Source organism: Propithecus coquereli, unplaced genomic scaffold (genome assembly GCF_000956105.1).
Source record: "Propithecus coquereli isolate 6110/MARCELLA unplaced genomic scaffold, Pcoq_1.0 Scaffold34, whole genome shotgun sequence".
Classification (NCBI taxonomy): domain Eukaryota; kingdom Metazoa; phylum Chordata; class Mammalia; order Primates; family Indriidae; genus Propithecus; species Propithecus coquereli.
Genome location: NW_012149063.1, coordinates 11,063,907 through 11,088,730, shown reverse-complemented (window position 1 = coordinate 11,088,730; position 24,824 = coordinate 11,063,907). Strand labels below are relative to the sequence as shown.

Genomic DNA, 24,824 nt, shown 5'->3' with positions numbered 1-24,824 from the left:
TTACTTCATAAAAAACCTAACTACCAGAAAAACCCCCTATCAGTAGCACCTTGACCTTCATGGTCTTATCACTGGGCAAGTTCTTACTACAAAAAAATCCAAAACAAACCTACTCAATATCAAAACTTACTACATTATCAAACTTTTTTCAAATCAGACAACTTATGAGTAGGAAAAGATTTCACTGAATATGGAGTAGTCTGATGACCTGTGTGCTATTTAAAATCACAAACACTTTAAGTAGCATACAGTTTATCTAAATACATACGACTGTATATAGATTGTTTATGTCCATTTTAAACTTAAAATAGAGAGCCTATAATTACAGATTTATTTTAGTAAATACCAAATATTAATTTTAAAAAATTCCCACATAAACTTACAAGAGAAATTTAAAATAAAATAGGCCACACCATTTCAAGCTCATAGGCAACAAAAATTAAAAGTATTCTTCATTTTTGTATTCACCAACAGGCCTGAATATACAAACAAAATCAAATCAATAAAGAATACTATTAGCACTGAATAAAGACTAGACAGAATATCAATGAACGTAAAAAATACAATGCATTATATGATGAGTTTGAATGCAAAAACCATGTATTTATTAAACACATGATTAACTTAAAAACACCAAACCAAGTTTGCTTAAAGTGCTCCTTGACCAAAACCGTGGACAAAACTATCACCCCAAAGTGAATTCAAAAAAACAGATTACAAGGCAAACACTGACAATAGGTATGGACAGGTACTACCAAAAAATGCTATTTGTTCTTTAATTAAATAATGCCATTCTCAAGTGATGTAGAGCAGTCACCTTGACAGAATTCCTTCTTTTTTGTATAAATATTCATAAATAAAAATGTCTCTAGATATTCTAAAGAGCTGCAAACAATACTTTACAACAGCAGCTTAATGTCTATTTTAGGAAAAAAAGCACTAAAATCCTCTTCCATTGAAAGTTGTTTATTTCTCTGGTGTAAGTGAGCAAGGTCACCACAACATCAACTTCTTTTCTAGAACAATGTAAATAACAATGTATACACATCTTAAATTTGGTAAGTTAGGATGCAATCATCTTTTGATAAAACAAGAAAATAAATAAATAAAAACTAAATGCTTTAACCCAACATTTGGTATCAACAAATCAGTAGTGTCAACTTCACATATGAAGGACAGCACAGTATGGTTGTTTAAAAATGCTCAGTATGTCATGGTATTTGGGCTAAAGATATTTAGAATATTAAGTGTTTCCTTTTTGATTAAAGGAATATAATACAATCAACATCAAGCTGCTATCGTAACTCATTTTTAGCTGGGGCAAGATGACCATTTGGTCCATGGCACAAGTTACACGTATCACACTTCTGTCAAACTGAAACCTTGTAAGATTTCATGTTTATAAGCTACAATACACACTGACCAAGCTGTCAGTCCCTCACAGTCTTTTAGAAAAATATCCACATTTGTCCTTATGGATGTCAAAATGTTACACCATTTGTTTTTTTAAAAAAAAAAAAAAAAGAGAGAGATGCACATTCATACTGTGAAGTTATTAGGAAAATACTTTTGCAAACAAACTATATAAAGATAAAATACACTTCAAAAGTATGTGGGTTGCTTTTTCATTTGTTTGTTTTACAATATTCTATAAAGTGCAGAGAAATCCTAAGTAAAGGGAAAAACTACTCCCTATAACAATAGTTTATTACAGCAGCTTTTGCATAGCAATACTTAGAGGAAGTTGGACACTTCAGTTTCTTCAGGAAGAGAAGGATGGAAAAGGATCTTCCGATTCAGATTTTTTTTTGGCCATAAGTCTGCTTTCTTCAGGAATGGTTGCTGATGCCAAATCTCCATTAAGTGTATTTCTTGAACAGTGAACAGGTCCTATGAAGTAATTGATTAAAAAGTTAAACATCCTATCAATATTAACTCCAGTCCCCTATGAAAGAACATTTAAAATTTTCTATTCAGGGACATGAAATTCCTTTAGCTTCCTGCTAATTTTTTGTTTGTTTAATATCAGAGAAAAACCTAACTTTTCTACTATAGTATTGACAGTCATAAGGAAAAACTTCAGAGTTCATGAGATAAATTATGAAACTATCTGAAGTAGAGATTTTTGTTTTGTCCATTGCTAAAACCATAAATACTCGCTGAAGTGAATTTAATCTTTCTTAATTAACTATTGCTTTTTCAGTCTTATTGTTTGAATGCTGTTAGTATCCTCCTTGTTTCTAGACAAAGAAACCAAGACCCAAAAAAGGTTGCATGCCTTACCCAGGATTACACAATTGGTAACAGAACTAAGACTAAATCCAGGTCTTCCTCTCTTCAATATAAGACTTTCTGAGGTACCTCACACTAAAAGATCCCATTTTTCCATTTGGAATGGAACTCACAGAACTATCACTGCAACTCCAAGCGAACGTAGCCAAACATATCGGCATAGTCCTGTTGTAAAGCAGTTGCACTTTTATACATCAACTTCTAAAAATGGCCAGAAGTCCCTTTTACAATAGTCATCTGCATGAACTCTATACCCTCCTCTAATTAAACATATTTAACTTTCTGGTTAGGTAAGACCACTCTATCTTTTTTTTTTTTTTTTTTTGGGACAGAGTCTCACTCTTTTGCCCGGGCTGGAGTGAGTGCTGTGGCGTCAGCCTAGCTCACAGTAACCTCACACTCCTGGGCTCAAGCGATCCTTCTGCCTCAGCCTCCCGAGTAGCTGGGACTACAGGCATGCGCCACCATGCCCGGCTAGTTTTTTTTCTATATATTTTCAGTTGTCTGATTAATTTCTTTCTATTTTTAGTAGAGACAGGGTCTCGCTCTTGCTCAGGCTGGTTTCGAACTCCTGAGCTCAAACAATCCGCCTGCCTGGGCCTCCCAGAGTGCTAGGATTACAGGCGTGAGGCACTGCGCCCGGCCAGACCACTCTATCTTAATCAATGTTTTTAATATACTCAAATACCAGAACTGCAACACCACTGTTTTGTTCCATTTCAGCCACATTATGAATTAGCTGAGCTCTCCTAGGCTAGCTGAAGAATCTAACCACCATTTATCCTGTCATTTCCATAACATAAATAAAATCTGTGTTCCAAACAAATGACTTATAAATGAGCTCTTAGAACAAAATCTGTTCCTTGTTTGGGAACTGTTCATAATTTCTATCCCACATGCTTCATGGGAAATAGTAAAGACTTTGAGGGCCAGGTGTGGTGGTTCATGCCTCTAATCCCAGCACTTTGGGAGGCCGAAGTGGGAGGATCACTTGAGCTCAGGAGTTCAAGACCAGCCTGAGCCAAGAGCGACCCTGTCTCTATTAAAGAAAAAAAAAAAAAAGACTTTGAAAAGTAAAAGTGTATTAATGGAGATAAAAGAATAAAACCATAGTTATGTTCACTGGAAATCATGGTCCCTACTGTCTAACTAGATATTCTAATGCTGTCAAAGGTTTTTCTCTGAAGAAAAAAAATAAAAATTTTAACATAAATCACAAAACCTTTCCTAAAATATTCAATCATAGCATGCTGACTCTTTAATAAGGGAGAAAAAGATACAGGAATGAATGCTACTATAATTTACCACTACTATCAGACAAAATTATTTTCCTTAGCCATTTCAAGGTATTTAAGTAAAGCAACAAAATGCTGATTTTTATTTTGAACTTAGAACTTGCTTTTTATTTTCCCTTAGAATCCCACTTACAATTCATGCTTTCTTCTACAATGCTTTTAAATGCAAATGTAGTAGGAATAAAAGATTATGATATATATCTCTCTAAGACATGCTATTTACAAAGCAATCCTCAGCATGTCTTAGTTAATAATAAAGCTGTTTGTAAGTGGATATATAAGCTTCTGCTGATTGTGTGCTGTTTGCTTACCTCTGAATTAAGAGCAAAATACAGTGTTCAATGTCAGTATACTTCATTTCCAGAAATTACAGAGCCTCACAGCGATTTTGCTCAACAGGCCAAAGAAAGAGACAGAGCCTATCTAACTTACTATCTGGGTCTTCTAGAATATCATTACAAGAGTCTGTATCTGAGTAGGTTCTTCGGCGTCGCTGGGAGAGTCGGTGAAGTGTAGACACTGGTTCTTTGACAGAGTGGCTACTCCTACAAATTAAGTAAAAAGCATTAAGTTGTAAGGCCTTAAACAAATGAAAACACCCTGAACTCAACTGGAATTTTAGATGACTTCTCTTTAAGTGAAAAAAAAAAAAAAACTATTCTTATACCCAATGTCCTATGTTAGCAACATTCTACTCACTTAGAAGTCAAATCACAAGCAAGTCAGCCCATTTAAAATCCAGCTGGTAACCTGGAGAATATGGCCTCTGAGCTGAACTAAATGGAAAAGGGGTACAATGCAGAAGTAGTGACTTCTGCAGGGGAGGGTCCAGGGAGACAGTAGACAAATCAGATGGTTTACAAATACATGAAAACTAAAAGTTAAAGATTTCACAAGTGCATGTATCTAAAGTCAATCTATATCTGATCAAAACTAGCAGACTGAAGGGGATGGGCAAGAAGTTTATGGAGCATGCTAGAAAAACTATTTTTAAATATCAACTAAAAAAATCAGTCTAAAAAATTAAACATAGAAGCAAATCACCACCACCTAACAGCACCACACCTACTATTTTACGACAGCCCAATGTTACAGTACTTAATGACAACCTTGATTCATCAGGAAAAAAATTTTTAAATTCTTCATAAGGTAGAAAGGATACAAAAATTTCTATCATAAAAATAAAAGTTTGCCAAAGGTTGATTAAGCTTCCATTTTTCTGGAAAATTTGGTGGATGGAACTCTTCATTCTTTGACAGGGTTGGATATATACATCCTGAACTTCTCTGAGCACATGATGGGTCCATCAAAGATTACAAAATCATCAGGGAAAAGAAAAACATGACAAAACAATAATAAGGGCCCAGCACTTAACAGTCTTAACGTACAGAAATAAATGCTAATGTCACTACAATTAAATCACTTTCCAAAGAACCAAATAAGACAACCATACAACTTAAAAGAATATTACCTAACAAAATAAAGAATGGTTTAACAACCTGGGATACTGGAAAGATCTATCTAGAAGGTAAATGTCTTAAATGTGTTGGAATTTAAAATATCAAGTGGTTTTCTCTCTTTTCAGCAGGATCTTTCTCTCTTAATAAAACAACAGCTCAGCATGAATAGATGATGCCATAAAAAGCTGAGGTAAAATGAGCCTCAGCTGTGGAGACTTGATATATTAAAAATGAATTTCTATTTAGCCATAACTTGAAATAGTCATGCATCTCTTAACAACAGAAATACATTCCGAGAAATGCATCCTTAGCTGATTTTGTCATTGTGCAAACATCACAGAGCAGACTTACACAAACCTAAGTGGTATAGTCTACTACACATCCAGGCTATATGGAATAGCCTATTGCTCCTAGGCTACAAACCTGTACAGCAGGTCACTCTATTGAATACTCTGGGCAACTGTAAAATAATGGTACATATTTGTGTATCTAAACATATCTAAACATAGAAACAGTACAGTAAAAATAGAGCATTATAATCTTGGTAGGGCCTGTAGAGCCACCGTCATATATGAGGTCTATCATTGACTAAACGGTCATTACACGGCATATAACCGCATTTCAAACATCTAAAAAAGGTACAACAGCTGGCAAGGTGCTTACCTTGCTAGTCAATTCATTCATTAATTTTTTTCTTTATTGACTACCTACTTAGGCCAGGCCCTTATACTAAACACCAAGAGATACATACAGTGAGAGATATAAGGCTGAGGAAATCAAAACCAGACCTGACCCATACAGAGTTTACATTCCATAACTCCTGTTAAAGGCCCAAAGAAATTCCCTAAGTAGGTATAATTTTGAGAGAACTTGGTCAGAAGAAAAGGTTATTTTACCTCTCTGAAGTGCAAGAACCAGGGTGGCTGACAGAACGTTTCATCTAGAAATTAAAAAAAAAAAATGACATAATCCATATATCAAGTAGAATCATGCAGCTCTAGTTTATTATTATCATAATAAACATAAATTTACTCAGAGAAAAAGATGCCTGGCCAAAAAGTTTATCTTTTACAGGCTCAAGTAACATAATTAGCACAATGTCAAGCTTTCTCTCTAATAACCATTACATAGAATCTTTCCCAGCACCTACCAAAAACATGCTGGATTCTTTACTCAATAGTAAAAACCAAATTTTATACATATATATGTGTGTGTATAAAAATATAAAAAACAGTGTGTGTGTGTGTGTATATATATATAAATATAATTCAAAAGTCACATTGTTGTGATAAAAAGGAGTATCTAGCAAGCCAGAAAATATTCTAATAAATGTCTCTCTTTTAAAGGGCAGCAGTAGAGTATGGTAGCAAAGCTTCTCTTTACCATTCATTATTCAGGTAGCTGATACAGATGTTCTAAAGTATGGTTTTCATGGAAGACAGTATTAATAATTCCAGTATTTAAAGAACTCAGAAGAACCTTAAGTCTCAAATAGGTTTCTAAAACATGTATTAAAAAAAAAGAAATATCTAATTAAGCAGGGCATTTAATAAATATGACAAATACCAAAAATAATTTAGAGGATCCAACTACTCCATCAAAAAATAGAGAGGCAGCCAAGCAAAAGAGATTATTTCAAAGTTTAACAAGGCAGCAGAAAAGCAAAGTTTATACTAAAGGTTTGGGATAGTTGTTTTTACATACATGGCCCAAGTGTCTCACAAGCCCAGTTCTAATATTTATGTTATGTAAGCGCCTTCGATATTTGGAACATGAGCCACTAGTTGCTCTGAGAAATCCCAGTTGAAGTAACAGATATAACCTACCCAATTTATAGTCCAGAAACATCTGATATGATTGACATTAAGATGCAAGTGGACATTAACATCTGCTTTAACAGAAATTACTTCCTCTAGGATCACTCACCCGTAAACATTCCCACTACAATAATCACTCAATCTGTGGGTCAAAATGATAATTGTCTGAACTTTCAGATGATTTGAAATAAAATGCAGGTTTATTCTAATATGAATTCAATGAAATTAAATACATAAAGTGGTTATACAGATCAGATTAAATAGTTGTGGAACACTCAAATATTTTAGCTTTATCTTCATATAAATAAATGTTTTTCATATAAGTAAATAACTCATGTTACTCTAAAAAAAAAAAAAAAAAAAGGATTTACCCATGAAGACTGTCTGACCTTACTTTCCATGTTGTTTGTCTCCAGAACTAATTACCATAAGCCACAATTCTTGCTTTTTGTTTCAAGTAAAATGGCATAGCTAGGAAAAATAAGCAGCCTTACCCTAGTATCTCCTAGATTAACTTATTAGATTTCCTGTGATTTTTCTACTGATAAGGGTTTTGGTTTTAAAAAGACAATTTAATATTATAGTTTCTTATGTATAAAATACACATATGACTTCTCTGAACAACAGAGCATTTGTTATACAAGGTGTTTCCTGAGACATTCAATACAAAAACAGGGCAGTTCTAAGATGCTTTTATTTGCATTTGACTCTAAAAAGTTCATTTTTTTAAAAAAAAAGTGTACCCCTTGTATATCAACCTCAAGAATATAGTGTTATACATTCAACTCAAAATACTAGTTTGTTCAACTATACATGTTATTTAACAGTTTATAGTGTATCTACAATCGTTCTAAAAAGCAACATCATTAAACTGAGCTCTAATGAACACTACAGTCCTGTGAGTTGGTACTAAAAATAAAAATGATTCAACTGTCAAACAAATTTCAGAAACACTGTACTCTACCTCTCCCTCTCAGAGATTCATAACATACTTCAGCATAAAAGAGGCTCTGACAAGTCTTATCAAACTGTCTTCATCAGATTAGAATAGAGAAACTCTATTCATTTAAAATAACCAAAAGCTTCTAAACTAATCTGACCATAAAACTCATTTTCATGGTACACTTGGCTCAGAGGACACTATTAGTCCATCATACACTGATTTGAAAATAATGCTCTAAACAGATTTAGGCAATAATCTTTACTCTCACATAACTAAATTTGCTGGATGGTTAAGAAAACCTAGGAATAAGTCAGACCCTATCCTTCAAACAAGTAAGTCTTCAGGCCTCAAGCAATACTACCACCTCGGCTAAACCAATAGCCACGCAGCATACTTCCTCCTACAAAAGGGCTCCTAAAAACACTTAGATTAAAAACATTTGAAGTCTCATCAAACCTTATCTCACCTACAAGTATCCCACAGCATGCTAGAACAAGTTTACTGGCTTAGAAAGGGCAATGAGTCCGCCACCCCCAGCAAAAAGAGTAATTGTTGTTCAGAGAAATCAGGAGGTGAGAAACTAACATTAAGCACCTAACATTAAGCAGATCAGATTCTTTGCAATGATCCTCTGATGTAGAAGATACTTTATTTTACAGACAAGGCATCTGAGGATCAGAGATTAAATAACTTGCCTACTCAGAGGGTTCAAATCCAAATGCAGACTACAAAATACTGTTGCCACTGGAACGTTTCAAATTCCTTACAACTTCTTTTATGATTTGCTTAATTGTACCCCATTGTGGGTAAAACATCACCCCATTGTGAAGTTTTCACCGAGTAGAGTGGTGCTCCCCAAACTTTTCTGTGTCCCAGCGCACACAATACATGATAATTTCCTGGACTCTGGGGTAACAGGATGAAGCAGCTCAAGGGCAGCCTATGCACGGCCCCTCCAAAGGGGAGGGGATCAGGACACTGGTGCACGTGCTGAGGTCAGCTGAGAAGCTCCAATACAGAATAGTACAAACAAAAAAATTCAACCTGTTGACTGTTTCCCATCCACTGTCTATTTCCACCCTTAAAAATAAAAACAAAACAAACAAATAAAAAAATCCACATGCAGTATCACTATCAAAAAAAAAAAAGAACCAACCATTTGAACAGGAGAAGGTGACACAGGAGAAACTAAGGGATCCGGATGGGGCAGTTGAAACATCTCAGGTTTAAACTTGGCATTCGCTATCTTCACACATTCCTCAAGTGTTGTGATGAATGTATTACATGTGGCACTAAGCAGAGAAGAGGCTTCATTCATGTTCTGAAAAATTACACGAAGACTTAAACAGATTCACATACAACTACATGGAATCATATACAACCTTATAATGAAGTAATAAAACATTATCTCCAATGGATACATTACTAGGTTATACACAATTTATTTAAAATACACTACCTTAGAAAATTAAATTAATACAAGAATAAGAAAAGTCTGTCTCTTAGGTAAACGTTATGAAATTAGATTCCAAGAAAAGTAAGTTTTGCATTTAAACCAAATATATTGAAAAGTCGTGTACAAAAATTTATCTTAGAGAAACCTAACCTAAATGATAATTTTCTAACTATCTATAAGAATTCCAAAGGTGGGCTGGGTGTCCCAGCTCATGCCTGTAATCCCATATTTTGGGAGGCCAAAGCAAGAGGATCACTTGAGCCCAGGAATTCGAGATAAGCCTTGGCAACATAGCAAGACCCTATCTCTACAAAAAATTTAAAAATTAGCCAGATGCTGTGGAGGCTAAGGTGGAAGGGTGGCCTGAGCCCAGGCTTCCAAGATGTAGTGAGCTATGATTGCACCACTGCAGTCTAGCCTGGGAAACGAAGGGAGATCTTGTCTCTAAAAAAATAATAAATAAAATAAAATAAGAATTCTGAAGGTGATCACAGCAGTGGAATATCCTGAATTACTCAGTGGCAGCACAATTCATGTCTATGCTACACCCATTCTCCCTCTTCTTTCCTGATAGAATCAAAACCTCCATTTTGTTTAGGACAGCAAAGTGCCCTAACCCTGGGGGATGAATATAGATTGATCTAAGCCAGTCATGGCTATCCCATGACCCGTTGTCAAATACTCATTTTTCCTAGTTTCCTTTGAGCCAGACAAAAAAATGATGAGAAGTCTGTTGGAGAGTTTCTGGGATTTTTGTTCCCTAATTTAAAACCAAGGACAAGTTGAGAAGCTCTCTCTCCACCTTGGCCATCCCACTGCCTCTTGCCTCTTTGACCTTCACGGTTACTGTGAAGCCTGGAGCATTAAAGGAAAAACCCAACACCAAGAATGGCAGAATGGCAGATGGAACAAGACTAGGTGCCTGACACTGTCACTGAGCTATTGTGGCAAATGTGAGAGCACCTACCTCCAGACGGCTTGTGGTGAACAACAGTTAAATGCCCTTAAGGTTCAACATACCTGAAACCCAAACCAAACTCACCCTGCCTCACACAAGATTTCTCCCCAACAGAAGGCCACAGGAGAGGCAGGAAGATTTCTTGTCCCACTTCTACAAAGTCAGGCCAAAGGGGACAGGGAACCATGCTGGTCTTTCACCCAGAGAGCAGTGGGGCTCACTGGTGCTACTTTACCAGAAAGACTAAGCCTATTTCACAGCCTGATCCTACTAATCTGAATTTTGATTCCTACATCACTATTCTTCAGTGATGAATTTTTTTTTTAAGTTACTTTGTAAAGATAAGTTATCAACTCTCAATAGTTGAAGCTGGGACCTTACTACCAAAAGAAAGAGAATAGCAGTTGTCCAGTGAATTCATGCAGTCAGTCTAGAGAACAAAGCCTGGAATGCTTCTTCTCTACTCCAACCTCCAAATTATCAGAGTGGCTGCAAAGACAGGCCTTGATCCCTGAAGAAATGTGCTGCTCCATGCTTTACTCTGGCTACAGGTTAAAGTAGGCAGACAGTCTACAGTAGGCAGAGGCCAGAATAGCTGAAAATAACTCAAGGTGAAAATGCTTCTCTGTCATCTTATGGGATGACTGAGGACCCCCTGCAGCTGGCCCAGTGCACTACAAAGCATAACCAGATGTGACGAGATCCTCTTTTATACCTCTACGCTGGGAGATGAGTGATTCTCATCATGGTGAACAAATTCCTGGATCGTGTGAACTTGCTGCATTAGGAGGTCACAGTAGAGGCGAAGTTCAGACATTTTGGTTTTCAGAGACTCACTGGTTTCACTTATTTCTGAAAGGAATACATATATAAAAATCCAATTAGATCATCTTCATATTCTTTGAGTAATATAATCAAATGTAAGCATTTAAAAAGTAAGGCAATAAATATAAATACCTATAGCTTAAAGAGATGTAAGATCTCGGAAATAAGATGACAAGGGCTCTAAGGAAACACTTCTCTTTAGATAAATGGAAAAAAATTAACAGTCATATGTCTGCCATGAAGTTCAGGTAATTTCCAGAGACAAAGTGATGAGCGTTGGATTTTTATACAGGACATTTCCATTCCACTAGTCATCTTCCATTTGAAAAGTCTCTGTATTTCTTTTCTGAATTGGCTTCTTTTGTCCTTCATGCATTTTTTTCCATTTCCCCAAATTTTTCATTGAGTATACATTACTATTATAATGAAAAAACAGGCCAGGTATGGTGGCTCATACCTGTAATTCCAGCACTTTGTTTTTCTTCTTAACAATATATAAATTGATAATTTGTAAAAGTTTTTACACATTAAAGATTGTAATTTTTCCTCTAGCCTACATACTGCAAATGCTTTTCCAGATCTGTTAGCTCCCCATCAGTTTTATTGTATATTTTGGCATACAGAAGTTTTTAATTTGTATGTAATTAAAACTATTATGTATAAACATTCCTTTTTCTTCTATTCCTTTCAGTTTCATTTTCATGTTACACTGTTTTCAGAATTTTAAGAGCATACTTTCTTCTCTTTAATATCTCCAGACAAACTAAACATACAGCCATAATCTAAGCCACTCATAGGCCAATACCTTTTAAACTAGAAATATTAGCTATAGAAAAATAAAAAAATGTAATAGATTCCTGGTGCTTCTCTATACTCCTTGGGCCAAGGCCAGTGGCGATGCTCTCTGGTTTTAGCCACAAAGGCACATTCACCAGAGTTGACAAAAAGCAGCTCAATCTGCCCATGTGATCTAACCTAAATTGATTCCTGCCCAAATTTAAGCCCATTCCTTCTTTTTTTTCCCTTAAACTATGGTAAAATTTACATAACATAAAATTTACCATTTTAACCACTTTTAAGTACACATTCACATTGTTGTACAACCATCATGACTATCCATCTCCAGAACTTTTTCACCTTCCCCAGCTAAAACTCTATACCTGCTAAACACTAACCCTGTTCCCTCCTCTCCCTAGGCCCTGGCAACCACCATTCATTCTATTTTCTATCTGTATAAATTTGACTATTTGGGGTATTTCATAAAAGTAGAATCTTAGAATATTTGCCCTTTTGTGATTGGCTTATTTCACTTAGCATAATGTCTATGAGGTTCACCCACTTTATAACATGTGTCAGAATTTCCTTCCTTTTTAAGGCTGAATAATTCCATTTTATGTATATACCACATTTTGTTTATATGGACATTTGGGTTGTTTCCACCTTTTAGCTATTGTAAATATTGTTACTATCCATTCCTTCTCATCCTAACCTTAGCCATATACTCTAGCTATGATGTTCTTTCACACATTCGAAAATTGTTATAAATTCAATCCTTAGCTTGCATTTCTCACTACCCACAATTTAGTTGCTTCCACTAATTTAATTATATAGATATAGATATAGATATATTTTTTTTTTTTTTTTGGAGACAGGGTCTTGCTCTATCACCCAGGCTAGATTACAGTGGTATCATTAATACCTCACTGCAACCTCAAACTCCTGGTCTCAAAGGATCCTCCTGACTCAGCATCTTGAGTAGCTGGGACCACAGGTGCACACCACCACACACAGCTAATTTTTTTTATTTTTTGTAGCAACAGGGTCTCCCTATGTTACCCAGGCTGGTGTCAAACTCCTGGCCTCAAGTGATCCTCCTGCCTCGGCCTCCCAAAGTGCTGAGATTATAGGTGTAAACCACCACACTTGGCCTGCTTTTTAATTATACAAGTAATACATACTCGATGAAAAATTTTGGGAAATGGAAAAAAATATAGAAAAAAAAATCAAACAACTGTGCTATGGTATGACTAAGGTTTGTCCAACTCATGTTGAGGCTTGGTCCCCAATGTGGCAGTGTTGGGAGGTGATACTTTTAAGGCATGATTGGTCATTAAGAGGGATTAATACTTTTCTCAAAGGAGTAAGTGAGCGAATTCTCTCTTGGTACCAGATTAGTTACCCCGAGAGTGGGTTGTTATAAATTGAGGCTGCTTTGAGTGTTTGGTCTCTTTTTGTACACATCTGCTTCCCCTTCCAATTCTCTGCCACATTATGATGCAGCTTAAGGCCCTCACCAGAAGCTGATTAGGTACAGCTGCCTGATCTTGAACTTCCATCCTCCAGAACCATGAGCCAAACATGGTTACACAGTCTCAGGTACTATGTTATAGCAACAGAAAATAAACTAAGACAAACTGCAATCTCACTATCATGATATAAATACTGTCATTATTTTCACATTATATCTGCATATAGTTGAACTAATACCATAAATCATTTGCTTTGCTTTTAATTTTTTTTTTTTTTTTTGAGACAGAGTCTCACTTTGTTGCCCAGGCTAGAGTGCCGTGGCGTCATCCTAGCTCACAGCAACCTCAAACTCCTGGGCTCAAGCGATCCTCCTGCCTCAGCCTCCCGAGTAGCTGGGACTACAGGCCTTTTGGGCCGGGCGCGGTGGCTCACGCCTGTAATCCTAGCTCTCTGGGAGGCCGAGGCAGGCGGATTGTTTGAGCTCAGGAGTTCGAAACCAGCCTGAGCAAGAGCGAGACCCCATCTCTACCAAAAATAGAAAGAAATTAATTGGACAGCTAAAAATATATAGAAAAAATTAGCCGGGCATGGTGGCGCATGCCTGTAGTCCCAGCTACTCGGGAGGCTGAGGCAGGAGGATCGCTTGAGCCCAGAAGTTTGAGGTTGCTGTGAGCTAGGCTGACGCCACGGCACTCTAGCCCGGGCAACAAAGTGAGACTCTGTCTCAAAAAAAAAAAAAAAAAAAATCCTTTTGAATTGGCAATATATGTACATGGTAAAGTCAAAAGGTTTCAAAGGGTATACGGTGAAAAATGAGTCTCCTTCCCACAAATTCCACTTCCAAAGGTAACAGCTTGACCAACTCTTACATATCTTTCCTAAGCCAGCCAATGAATGCTAATACTATATGTAATTTTGATTCTTGCTTTTTTCAATGATCATGGGCATTTGCTCACATTAAAATTCCTTGTAAACATTTTGCTGGCTACATTATATATCAGCCAAAGAAAGCACAGGTTTGTTGAACCATTCCCCTAAACTATACCTTTTACAAATTTTTTATGATGAATACCTATATATGTAAATCTTCTTCTATTTTGAATTATTTCCTTGGGATAGATTACTAAAAGTGGACAGGACAATTTCTATTTATGTTTAAGAAAGCTCATACCACAAGGGAAAAATTTATAGTTACCTTTTTCTTTTTTAGTCCTGGTATCAGTCAAACATGCTTTGGAGCTTCCCAGAGCAACCAGCCACCTCTGTCTTTCAGCTGCATTCACTGCCTTCATGTAGAAATGCTGCTCTCCTGGAATGATTAGTTCCATTCTTGTGTTGTCTGCTGAATGGACTATGATGATAAACAAAGGAGAAATACAGTTATAGACTTAAGTAATTCAGGAAAATCAAATCATCACTCTTACACAGTATTAGATGCTTCAAACACCTAAAACAACAAACTATGATACATGACACGGGCAGTGCCACTCCCTAAGGGGCCACCCAGCAGCTCCCTCCAAACCACCATTCTCACACAGATCCAGGGAGACAACGGTGCCAAAGCAATGGCAACATATGAAAGAGAAAACAGGGAGGATTAACAACTGAGAAGTGAGACCCTCCTTTGGGGTCACCTAACCTACCTTAAATACAAGTGCAATGAGTATCACACTATCACACATTTTTTACAAACTTCCTTGAAAACAGTCTATGTTTTCATATTCCCTGAGCCTACGATAGTGTCTGCATATAGAAGAAGTACAGTAAATGGTAACTATGGTCACCTTCCATTAGACCAGTAACTCTATGATATGCCCATAATTATAGAGCATAGCATTATCACTTGGAAGGCATTTGTATTTTGAAGACCTTCACCTCTTCCACCCACACGCCCCTTGATACTCTGACAAAAGAGAACTAATTAAGAATTATGTTATAGTAAGTCAATCCCAAATCTGTGTTGTAAAACAAAATTTGTATTAAGCTGTCATTAATCAAAAAGTATTTACTCAGCTCAGAGCAGTGCTGGTAGTGGGGGAGATATAGGGGAAGAAATATGATGTCACTGCTTTTATAGAGCTGACAATTTAACCAAGGAAACAAACTGACACACCAAAAATAATTAGAACACAAATTGCTGAATTCTTTGGTGCAGAGATTTCATGTTTATTATGAGAGAAAGTAAGAAAAGGCAGGAAATTAAAAAGGCTTCAAGAAGAAGGATTTGATGACAATGGGATTTGGTTAATAAAAAAATGTGTGAGAAAATGCCTAGATGAGGAAATAAACACAGAATGCACTAAGGATATCGGTAAACAAGCCTAAATGGAACCTGGTGTTGTACTGCAAAGTAATTTATATTCATGAATGGACAAGCTGGGTGGAGCCAGATTAGGAGGGACCCTAAAAGTCTGGCAGAAACCCTAACTTGGACAATTAATAACTGAAAATACTGACCAGAAGCTCAGTGTATTGTGGAAATAAGTATCCCAAGAAGCTTGACTATCTTATAATTCTACTTATATGGCCACTCTTGGGTGTAGATATTGAAAGATATAACCACGCAACAATGAACAATGGGTGAAAAGGACTTCTAGGCTAGGATAAAACTACTGAAATCCCAAAGCTATAAATAAGAGTAACTCTTTTTTCCTAATTGCTAATACTAGTGAAAGCACCAATATCTACTTAAAATAAAACAATGTTCTGATTTCCATGATGTTGCTATAAGATGAAACTAAAATAAGATGACTCATATTTAAACATACCAGAATTTATGTGTCTACTCAAGGGTGGTCCCTTCCAAAGCTGTCACCTGAAAAGGCAACAAACTTCAAAATGATGCTTCCAAAACATCAAGTACCTAGGGAAAAAATGATGAACAAGACCTCTAAACACAAACCTAAAAAACACTAGTGAGAGAAATTAAATACCTAATTAAATACAGAAATATAACATATTGATGAATCAGAAGACTCAATATTGTCAAGAATACAATTCTCCTCAAATTGAGCTATAGAGTCAATGCAATTCCAATCAAAATTCCAGCAGATAGTTGTGGAAATTTACAAGCAGATTCTAAAATGTATAAGGAAATTTTAAAAACAGACAATGATAGCCAAGACAATACTGAAAAAGAATAAAGTTACAAGACTTAGACTATCAGATAAAAAGAGTATAAAGCTAAAGAAATTAAGACAATGTGATATGGGCACAAGAATACAAAAACAAGGCCAGGAAACAGAATAGACAGTCCAGAAAAAGACCCACACATACCTGGTCACTTGCTATGTGACAAAGATATCCCTATAGCACAGTAGGGGAAAAGTTGCTATTAAGTGGATTGCAGAACTAATATAGGTCTAAATATAAAAGGTAAAACAATAAATCTTCAAGTAGGTAACATAGATGTCTTAAGTGGGACATGAAAAGTTCTAATAAAAAAATTAACAAATTGGACTTCATTGAAATCAAGAACTTCTGTTCATCAAAAGATACCATAACAGGAAGAAAACACAAACTACAGAGAAGAAGATACATGCAATACAAAGACTCATCCAGACTATATAAAGAACTCCTACCAATCAACATGAAAAATAGCTAAATTTAGAAAATGCGCCAAAGACTTGAAAAGGGAATTCAAATGGCTCATTAATACCTAAAAAAGTATTTAACTTCCATAGTTATTGAAGAAAGGCAGTTAAAACCACCATGAGATACCACTAAACACACAAGAAATATTCAAAATTTTAAAAATTGATAATGCCAAGTTTTGGCAAAGATAGAGCAACTGAAACTCTCATACTCTATTAGCTGAGGAATAAAGTGATATAATCACTTTGGAGAACAGTTTGGCATTATCTGTGAAAAAGACTCCATCCTTGACCAAATTTTAGTCAAGTTTTGAGCCCTCTGCTCAACTAGGCTTCCATCTCCATCCTTGCAGAGTCCAGTTTTACCAAGAATCCTGCTAAATCAGTTAAACCAGAATCCCCCCCCCTTGATATTTCATCACCCTCAATATCTGACCAAATCCTCCACTCCCTACCATCCCTCAGGTGATGTCTGATCACCATAGCCTTTTCCTGCCTTCTGCAAGAATCCTGTTAGGTTGGTTTAGCCAGAAGCTTCATTTACCCCTGATATTTGCTCTTAGCAACTTTCCGTCCACTGACACCCCCTCACACACACCCTGTTTCTTAGCTATAAATTCCCAGTTTTCCTTGTGCTATTCAGAGTTGAGCCCAATCTCTCTCCCCTACTGCAAAACCCCACTGCGGTAGTCCCTACATCTATCACAATAGTCCTAAAGAAAGTCTGCCACACCGTTTTAACAAACGTCAAGAATAATTTTTTCTTTAATATCTGTTAAAGATGAATGTGTGAATATTCAATGCCTCAGCAATTCCACACCACTTCTTGATATATATACTAAACAGAAATGCATACATATATTCAATAAAATAAATGTATAAGAATGGTCATGGTGGCCTTACTCATTATAGTCCCAAAATGGAAATAACCCAAAAATCCATCAGTACTAGAATGGATACCCAAATTTTGTGATATTCACACAACAGAATACTACACAATGAGAGTGGCTGAACCGTTGTCTGTTACACAGAACAACATAGATAAATTTTGCGAACATAATGTTGAGTGAAAGAAGCCAGATACGAAAGAAAATACTAAATAATTCCATTTATAAAATGTTCAAAAGCAGACAACACTTACCTACAGTGATAAAAGTCAGATTAATGGTGATCTTCTGGGGATTAGGGGCTGAGGGGACTTGAGGGAGAGGCTTCTGAGATGCTGATAATATGCTAATTCTTGAGCCAGGTGGTAATTACACAATGTTTTCACTTTATAAACATTCTTCAAGCTAAACAGTATTTAAAATGTATGCCCTTTTCTGTATGTTTTTCTTTGATAAAACAATTAAACAAACAACAACAAAAAAGATGCTGCCATGCCTTGAAACCATTTTGGAACTGCCTTAGAATTCTGCAGCTGTCTTTTAAATATCCTCAAGGTTGGCGAATCTTTACATTTTGAATGTAGCTTTGACTTCTGACCAAATTTCATTTAGAATCAAATTTGAGAATAAGATAAAACTACCACTTTAAAAAAAAAAAAGTTAAAAACTAAAGTCTTGAATGTGCTTTTCTTGTGTGATTTATAAACTGGTTCATAAGGCAATTCCAAAAAGAGTTCTGAAACATTTTGGGTGATGACAGTGTAGTTAAAAATGAGTACATAAATCCCAAAAATGAGTACACTGAAAGACAATGGTTATTGGTACGTTTCAGTATGCTTATTAAAACTAAAAAACAATTATACTTCATATATTTCAGGGAACATACAAGTAAGAATATACCAGGCTAAAGTGTTTCTAAGTCTTATATAGCCATGACTCCTTTCCATTAGAACAGCAGTAATTCGCAACTAAAGGGGACATGATACAATCACCTGGCAGGCAAGTGTAGCGTGGAGAAAGCTCCCTGGATGACACCGATCTACCCTAAGTGAAGAATCACTGCTACAGATAGAGCCTTAGTGATGGCAAATCTGAGATGAAGGTGAAGTACCAGACATGTAACTAAAGAATGTGCACCCAAAGCAGAAATTCTCTTTTGTCTACATGGCTAAATCTTACTAAGAACTACCACAAAATCACACAAAAGGAGCAACCCAGCCCTGGAAAATGCAGCACAACACATTAGTTGCTGCTTTGGTTTAATTTAAATAACAAAATGCATACAGCAGTAAGATGACTCTAAAGTATTTGGTAGCTATGACCAAAGAGCTCGCCATGTCAAAGAAACTACCCTTCACAAATATTCAAGCTACAGAGGAGAAATGAGAAAGGCCTAAAGGGAGTTTAACATTCATTCCTCTGGTGCTCTAGTTTTTCCTTAAATTCTCTTTGAAGAATTCAATACAGCTCATTATCATTTTATCTGATTTCACTCCACCTACCTCTACCCCACACACCCCAACCACACATACAAATGAATCAATGGTCCACGAAATCTTCTTTCATCAATATTACAGCATGACCTATTATTTTATTCCTCCCCTTTTGGAAGAAAAGGAAACCATCTCTATCACCTAGAAGAGCTTATCTCCAAATTCAGCAAAGAACCAGAGTTTATGATTCTGACTTCATACTTTATCAAAACCCTACAGAACTGGCCCCATCATCTTTAGAGCGTGGCTTCCAATGGTTACAATAACTTTCTACAATGAGAACAAAATACTCAACATGGATACTAAAGTGCTATCCACAAGAAATTGTTTGTCAAGTCCAAATTGGAAGACTAGCACAAGTATTTTGAATTTCAATTCAAAGTATATTTACAGAGACAGAATTACCAAAAACAATGTTTAAGAATGCTAAATGCCACTCTAATAAATGGTACTAGAAGATCCCTATGTGGTTCGAAATGCTGTTTTTCTCATTTGGAGTATACTGAAGAACCCTTTACTACCACAACCTCAAATTCCTACAATTCCATATATGTACTTACCTTTAATTTCACAAACTGCCATCTTTATACTTCCTTTGCTCCCTTTGCAAACATCATCCTGTGAATCATAGTAGGATAGGATTCCATTGTCTAAAACAAACCAACGAGGCTGCCAACCTAGAAAGAGCATAAACAACGAAAGCTTAATATGGAAAGAAATTATTTTTATCACATAGAAAACTGTGATTTCAAAACCTGCCATCACATTTCTTGGCTCTCAAATAACATTCTGACAATGAAATTCTTAATGGCCAAACCTTAACGCAAAATGTTCTTACATTAATCTCTACTTTGTTGGGAAAGATTTCTGGAGAAACCTCTACATCAGCATAAATATGGGGAGTAATGCTTTTTTTTCTGGCTCACAACCTTTTCATTAACTACCCTTTAAGCCCCATCCTCAGTAATAGTCCTACACAGGGTACAACATAACTGTCCTCTTTTCCTAAAAAGGAACATGGGGTTACGTTGTAATGGAAAAAGCAACAGAAAACAGGGATTCTAGCCCCAACTCTATTATCATTCTTTAATTGGATAACCATAACCTGGGGAAAATCTTTTCATTTCAGTGAATCTCTAAAATTCCCTGTCTCCAAAATGAGAAGGTTGAACAAGATGACCTCTCAGGTGTCACCTGATCCTCTAAATTCTACAACATGACCTTCCTCTCCTCCTATAAAATACATGTTGTCTAAGCCAAACTCACTTGAATACAGTAAGCACTAAATGAATTTATTTTATGCATAGAAGCTTCAAACCTGGTAGTGAGAGCATAGATTCCCCAGGCCACCCCACCCTTCCCTTCTCTGGAGCTGCATCACTAGGGCAGAAAGGCTAGAAACTGCAATCATTCATTTAATTGATATTTATTCAGTGACTATCTATCACAGATTTGGCTCCAAGGCAAAGCTGGTGACCAGGATAATGGCTTTCCTTGGTGCCCAACTCCCACTCATCATGCAAGCCAATTTGGTGTTCCCTGAAACAAGCATGCTACTAATTTACAACAGTTCACTAACTAATAACATGGTGACCATGCTGGAGGCAGTGTGACTGTTCTTAACAATTCCATGACTATTAAATCACAATTCAGCACAAATGTTCCAGGCTAAAATGTACCACCTTTTAAACTGTGGGTGTTCAAATCCTGGTCACTTTAGCCATAGCCTGCTATATGATTAATTAATTTGGTTTTTCCAGGGCCAGATAGTACCAAGACAGGGTAGATGGGTGAATGAACCATTCTTACATCTTGATACAGACCCAGAACTTACCTCCCCAAAAGGCTTTACCTGTAACGCTTTTGAAATGACAACACTGAGTCATCATAAAAAGGTTAAATTTTACTTTGCACACTTTAAGAACACAGAGGACGCCATAATACAGTTCAGAAAGACACAAATCCAAAATAATCTAATTAAAAACAAGCAAGTCTCATATTCCTGGAAAATTCATTTTTGTGAAACACTATAATATTCCCTGATAAGACCTAGCAAAAAAACCAAAAAACAACAACAAAAAACCTTAGAAGTTTTTTTTGGCACCTGGACTTTATCTGTTCATCGCTGCATTCCCGGCAACTAGAATGGTGCCTGGCACATAACAGGTGCCAAAAAAAACCTATTTCTCAAGTGACGATAAATAAACGAATTTATTTATTGTATAAAGTGAGATACTATACGTTATCCATGACAGAATAAACATGCAGTACATTGGTGAGAGTATACTGTATTGAACACGCATAGAAATGATAAAAACATTATCTTTCCAGACACTAATTTACCTTGGCAAACAAATTACAAGCAGGGTGTGGTGAAAATGTACTCCTCCACCCCAGGTCCAGTGTGCCTATAGGTCAAATTATGATTTTGCAAGCCTGTATTATTGCAATTCAATATATCTTTAAAACAAAATATTGAGCAAAATGATTCATTTAGAATTTGTAGCAACATGAAAGGTGTGGTTGAATGTATTAATCTAATCAAGCCTGTTAATTATCTCTACACACCTTTTTGAGGCAATATTTAATGAAATAATCTCTAATTGATTCACACATTTATATAACAGAGGGCTGCACCTGTGAAAGATTCATAGGTATTCCCTTTATAAAATTCTTTTTTTAAAAAACACATTCTTTTTATCTCAAACTACGAAATGTTACTGAAATCCTTATTTTCTACCAAGGATTCTCAAAAAACCAGTATAATTGCAATGAAAGGTTCCTTAAAGATCACGTAGTATAAATATCTGCTCATCCTTATGACCTAAGATGAACTAAAATTAATAATCAGCATGCCCTCAAGCCTAATTTAAATTTTAAAAATAGAATTCTTCCAAACAAAAGATTTCATCAGCAGGCTTCTACACTGCATACTATAAGTTAACTATATGCACTGCAACGACTAAAATCTAAAGCACATGTGGTTAAAAGCTCAATCGATGGTACTCAGTACCTTAGGAGATGAGAAAATCTCGCCACCAAGACCAAGTTTCACCACAAATCTTAAATTATGACTCATCTCGGTAATCGCCCATTGCGCAGGGGTATGCATAAATGGTTCCTCAGGCATGACCTCCCAGAATACAGCGCTTAAGAACTTTGCAAAGAGATCATTTGCATCTCAAAGCACAGAAGCTACTGTCTGTTAACACTTTCCTTCAACCAAACAGTAAAACTGTGCTCTCACAACCACCCATATGAAAATGCTTAATAAAAAAAATTTGTCTTGCTTTTTAAATGGTTCCTGTTAAAACATGTCATTTATAGAAATAAACCGTTTGACTTTTTAGTTGGAATAAAACATCGGCATATCATAAATGTTAAAGCATTTGTTGCTATAAATCTGGCTTTTGCAATCTAATTAATCAAAAACCAGGGGCAACCTGTAGCTCAGCGCTTATGCCTTAAAGCGTTTATGTGCAGATTTTGCACAAGGTCAGGTGGACACAAGTGGGGTGTACCATACAATTACTAAGGGGTTCAATACTTTTGGCAGAGTGAATAAGTGCTCAGCAAGCCAAGATTTACCTATTATGCTGGAACAAAAAAATCTGTTTACTATTCAAATTTATTTTAAACCCATTCTTCTTCCTCTAATTTGGTGAGATCATAGAATTCTGGAGTTGGAAGCCACCTACCTCCACGATAAAAAAGTTGATCACCCTGGCCTTATCAAACTGAGATCTTGAAAGAATAAATTACTTTGTCTTTACTGTTGGTTGATGGCACAGATTCGACTACAACTCAGATTTCAAGAGCTTTTAATAAGGCTGTCAATGTCATGGAAAGGGGCCCTTCTTTGCTGGTCTCTCATTTCTACAGAAACACCTAACTTTTTGGAGTTCTTTCCAACCCACTTCATGCGTGAAACTGACTTGTCTGCTCTCCTTCTGTGTAATGCATTTCTTCCACTATTTCTCACACAGTTACCTGAATTCTCAAACGTAAAGATACCTCATTGATAATCGCTAAGAGAATACTATCTGGAGATAGCTTCCAAAATGATGCTTGCCAAGCTAGAACAACTTTAGCAAGAGAACTTTTTAAAATAAACAGTGTTGTTAAGGAAATTAAAAGATTTCTTAAAAGTAAATCTTGATCTTAAAGGGTCTATTCCAGTCCCATAATCCGACAACTCAATTATTAACAAAATGCTTAATATTAAGTGTGAATAAGGATGGAGAGTGCAACACACACAGGTAGGGTCACTGGGAATTGTTCCGGAGGCTATAGGATGCAAACAGAAGTATTATTACACGAGCAAAGAAGTAATCAGGTGCACTTTACACCCTCAGGAAGGTGCGCAGTCTCGAACCCTCCCCTGCCGAGGCCAGACAAGCTCTACAAGGGACCTGGAGAAGGATTAAACCCTGGAACCCGGTAGAGCGGATTCGCTCTGAGGGTCACCGCGAGCCAGGCGGAGGGAGCCTGAGCCTGACCCGCCTTCTCTGCAGCCTCCCTGCCTAATCCCGCCCAAGCCCTCCGCCTCTCCTCCAGGAGCACCCGAGCCCCCATACCTGTGAGATAGTTGGTCCACTTGTACAGAACCCCCTCCATGCTTCAGAGCCACGCACCGCGCATCCTCCTGGTCCGGCGCCGGCCGCGGTGCTGGGATAGGCGCGGAGCCTGAGGCAGCCCCTCCCGGCCCGCCCGCGCCCCCTCCCCGGGCGCCCCCCGCCGGCACTAAGCCGCCCTCAGCCCGCGCGCGCCGCCCGGACGCGGCGGCCCTTAGAGGCTGGGACGGCGGGCGCCGCCTGGAGCTCGGGGGCCGCGAGGCGCGGGCTCAGACATCCCCGGGCGAGCCTCGGTGACCGCGACCGCTACAACGACAAAAACGCGACCGCGGCCAGCCTCCCGTTCGCGCTTCCGCGGCCCGGCTGCTCCCTCCCACACCCCGGCGTTCCCTCCTCCTTGCCTGCCTTCCTTCCCCCCGGGCTCCCCGTTTGTTTTCATTGACCCCGACGTCGCTTTCACTTCCTGGATGAAAGGGGCCGGATCGTCCCGGGAAACCCCTCCCCGGCGGCGGGGCTGCAGGAGCAGGCGCGGCCCGCGGCCTCGCCGCGGTGCCGGAGGCTGCGCAAGGAGGGCAGGCCGGCGGGCACACCCTTGGCCTCCCACTGGGGTACCTTACTCCTCCTCCTCCTCCTCCTCCCGCCCGTGGCTGCGGAGGCCCCGGCCGACCACCCCCCAGCGCGGAGGCTTTCAAGCCCTGCCGGACGCGCGGCCCCCAGGCTTACCCGAGGACAAGCTCACCTAACACCCTGCGGGCAGGGCCTCTCGGGTTTTCCTGTAACTACATCTCAAGTCCTTTTGATGATTGTTTTTTTTTTTTGAATAATAATAAATCCTTTCTATTTCTGTTTGCTTCATATTCTTCCTCTATTCCGGGGATCTGAGAAATTATCTCCTAGGAAGACAGTGTGCAGCTGACAGGGTCCTCCGACAAGGAGCAATGAGGAGCCCCAAGGAACTGCCGTCACGGCAATGGTTAACCT

The 24,824-nt window shown here is 37.6% G+C and overlaps 1 protein-coding gene across 1 annotated transcript; it reads right to left on the bottom strand.

Annotated features, from left to right (window-relative positions):
- Positions 1-548: 548 nt before the first annotated feature.
- PLEKHA3 (pleckstrin homology domain containing, family A (phosphoinositide binding specific) member 3) lies at positions 549-24,301 on the bottom strand. Its single transcript, XM_012650805.1, has 8 exons — positions 23,847-24,301; positions 19,830-19,946; positions 14,492-14,647; positions 10,937-11,073; positions 8,964-9,128; positions 5,944-5,987; positions 4,020-4,132; positions 549-1,890 (listed from the first exon to the last, which is right to left on the bottom strand). Exons 1-8 carry the CDS (start codon positions 23,884-23,886, stop codon positions 1,763-1,765), a joined length of 900 nt encoding a protein of 299 aa, XP_012506259.1. The 5' UTR covers positions 23,887-24,301; the 3' UTR covers positions 549-1,762.
- Positions 24,302-24,824: the final 523 nt, after the last annotated feature.

Coding starts and splice junctions, on each gene's coding strand:
- PLEKHA3 (XM_012650805.1), bottom strand. CDS start 23,886: ATGGAGGGGGTTCTGTACAAGTGGACCAACTATCTCACAG. Junction 14,648..19,829: donor GGCAGTTTGTGAAATTAAAG/GTAAGTACATAT, acceptor TTATCATCATAG/TCCATTCAGCAGACAACACA. Junction 1,891..4,019: donor TATTCTAGAAGACCCAGATA/GTAAGTTAGATA, acceptor ATTACTTCATAG/GACCTGTTCACTGTTCAAGA.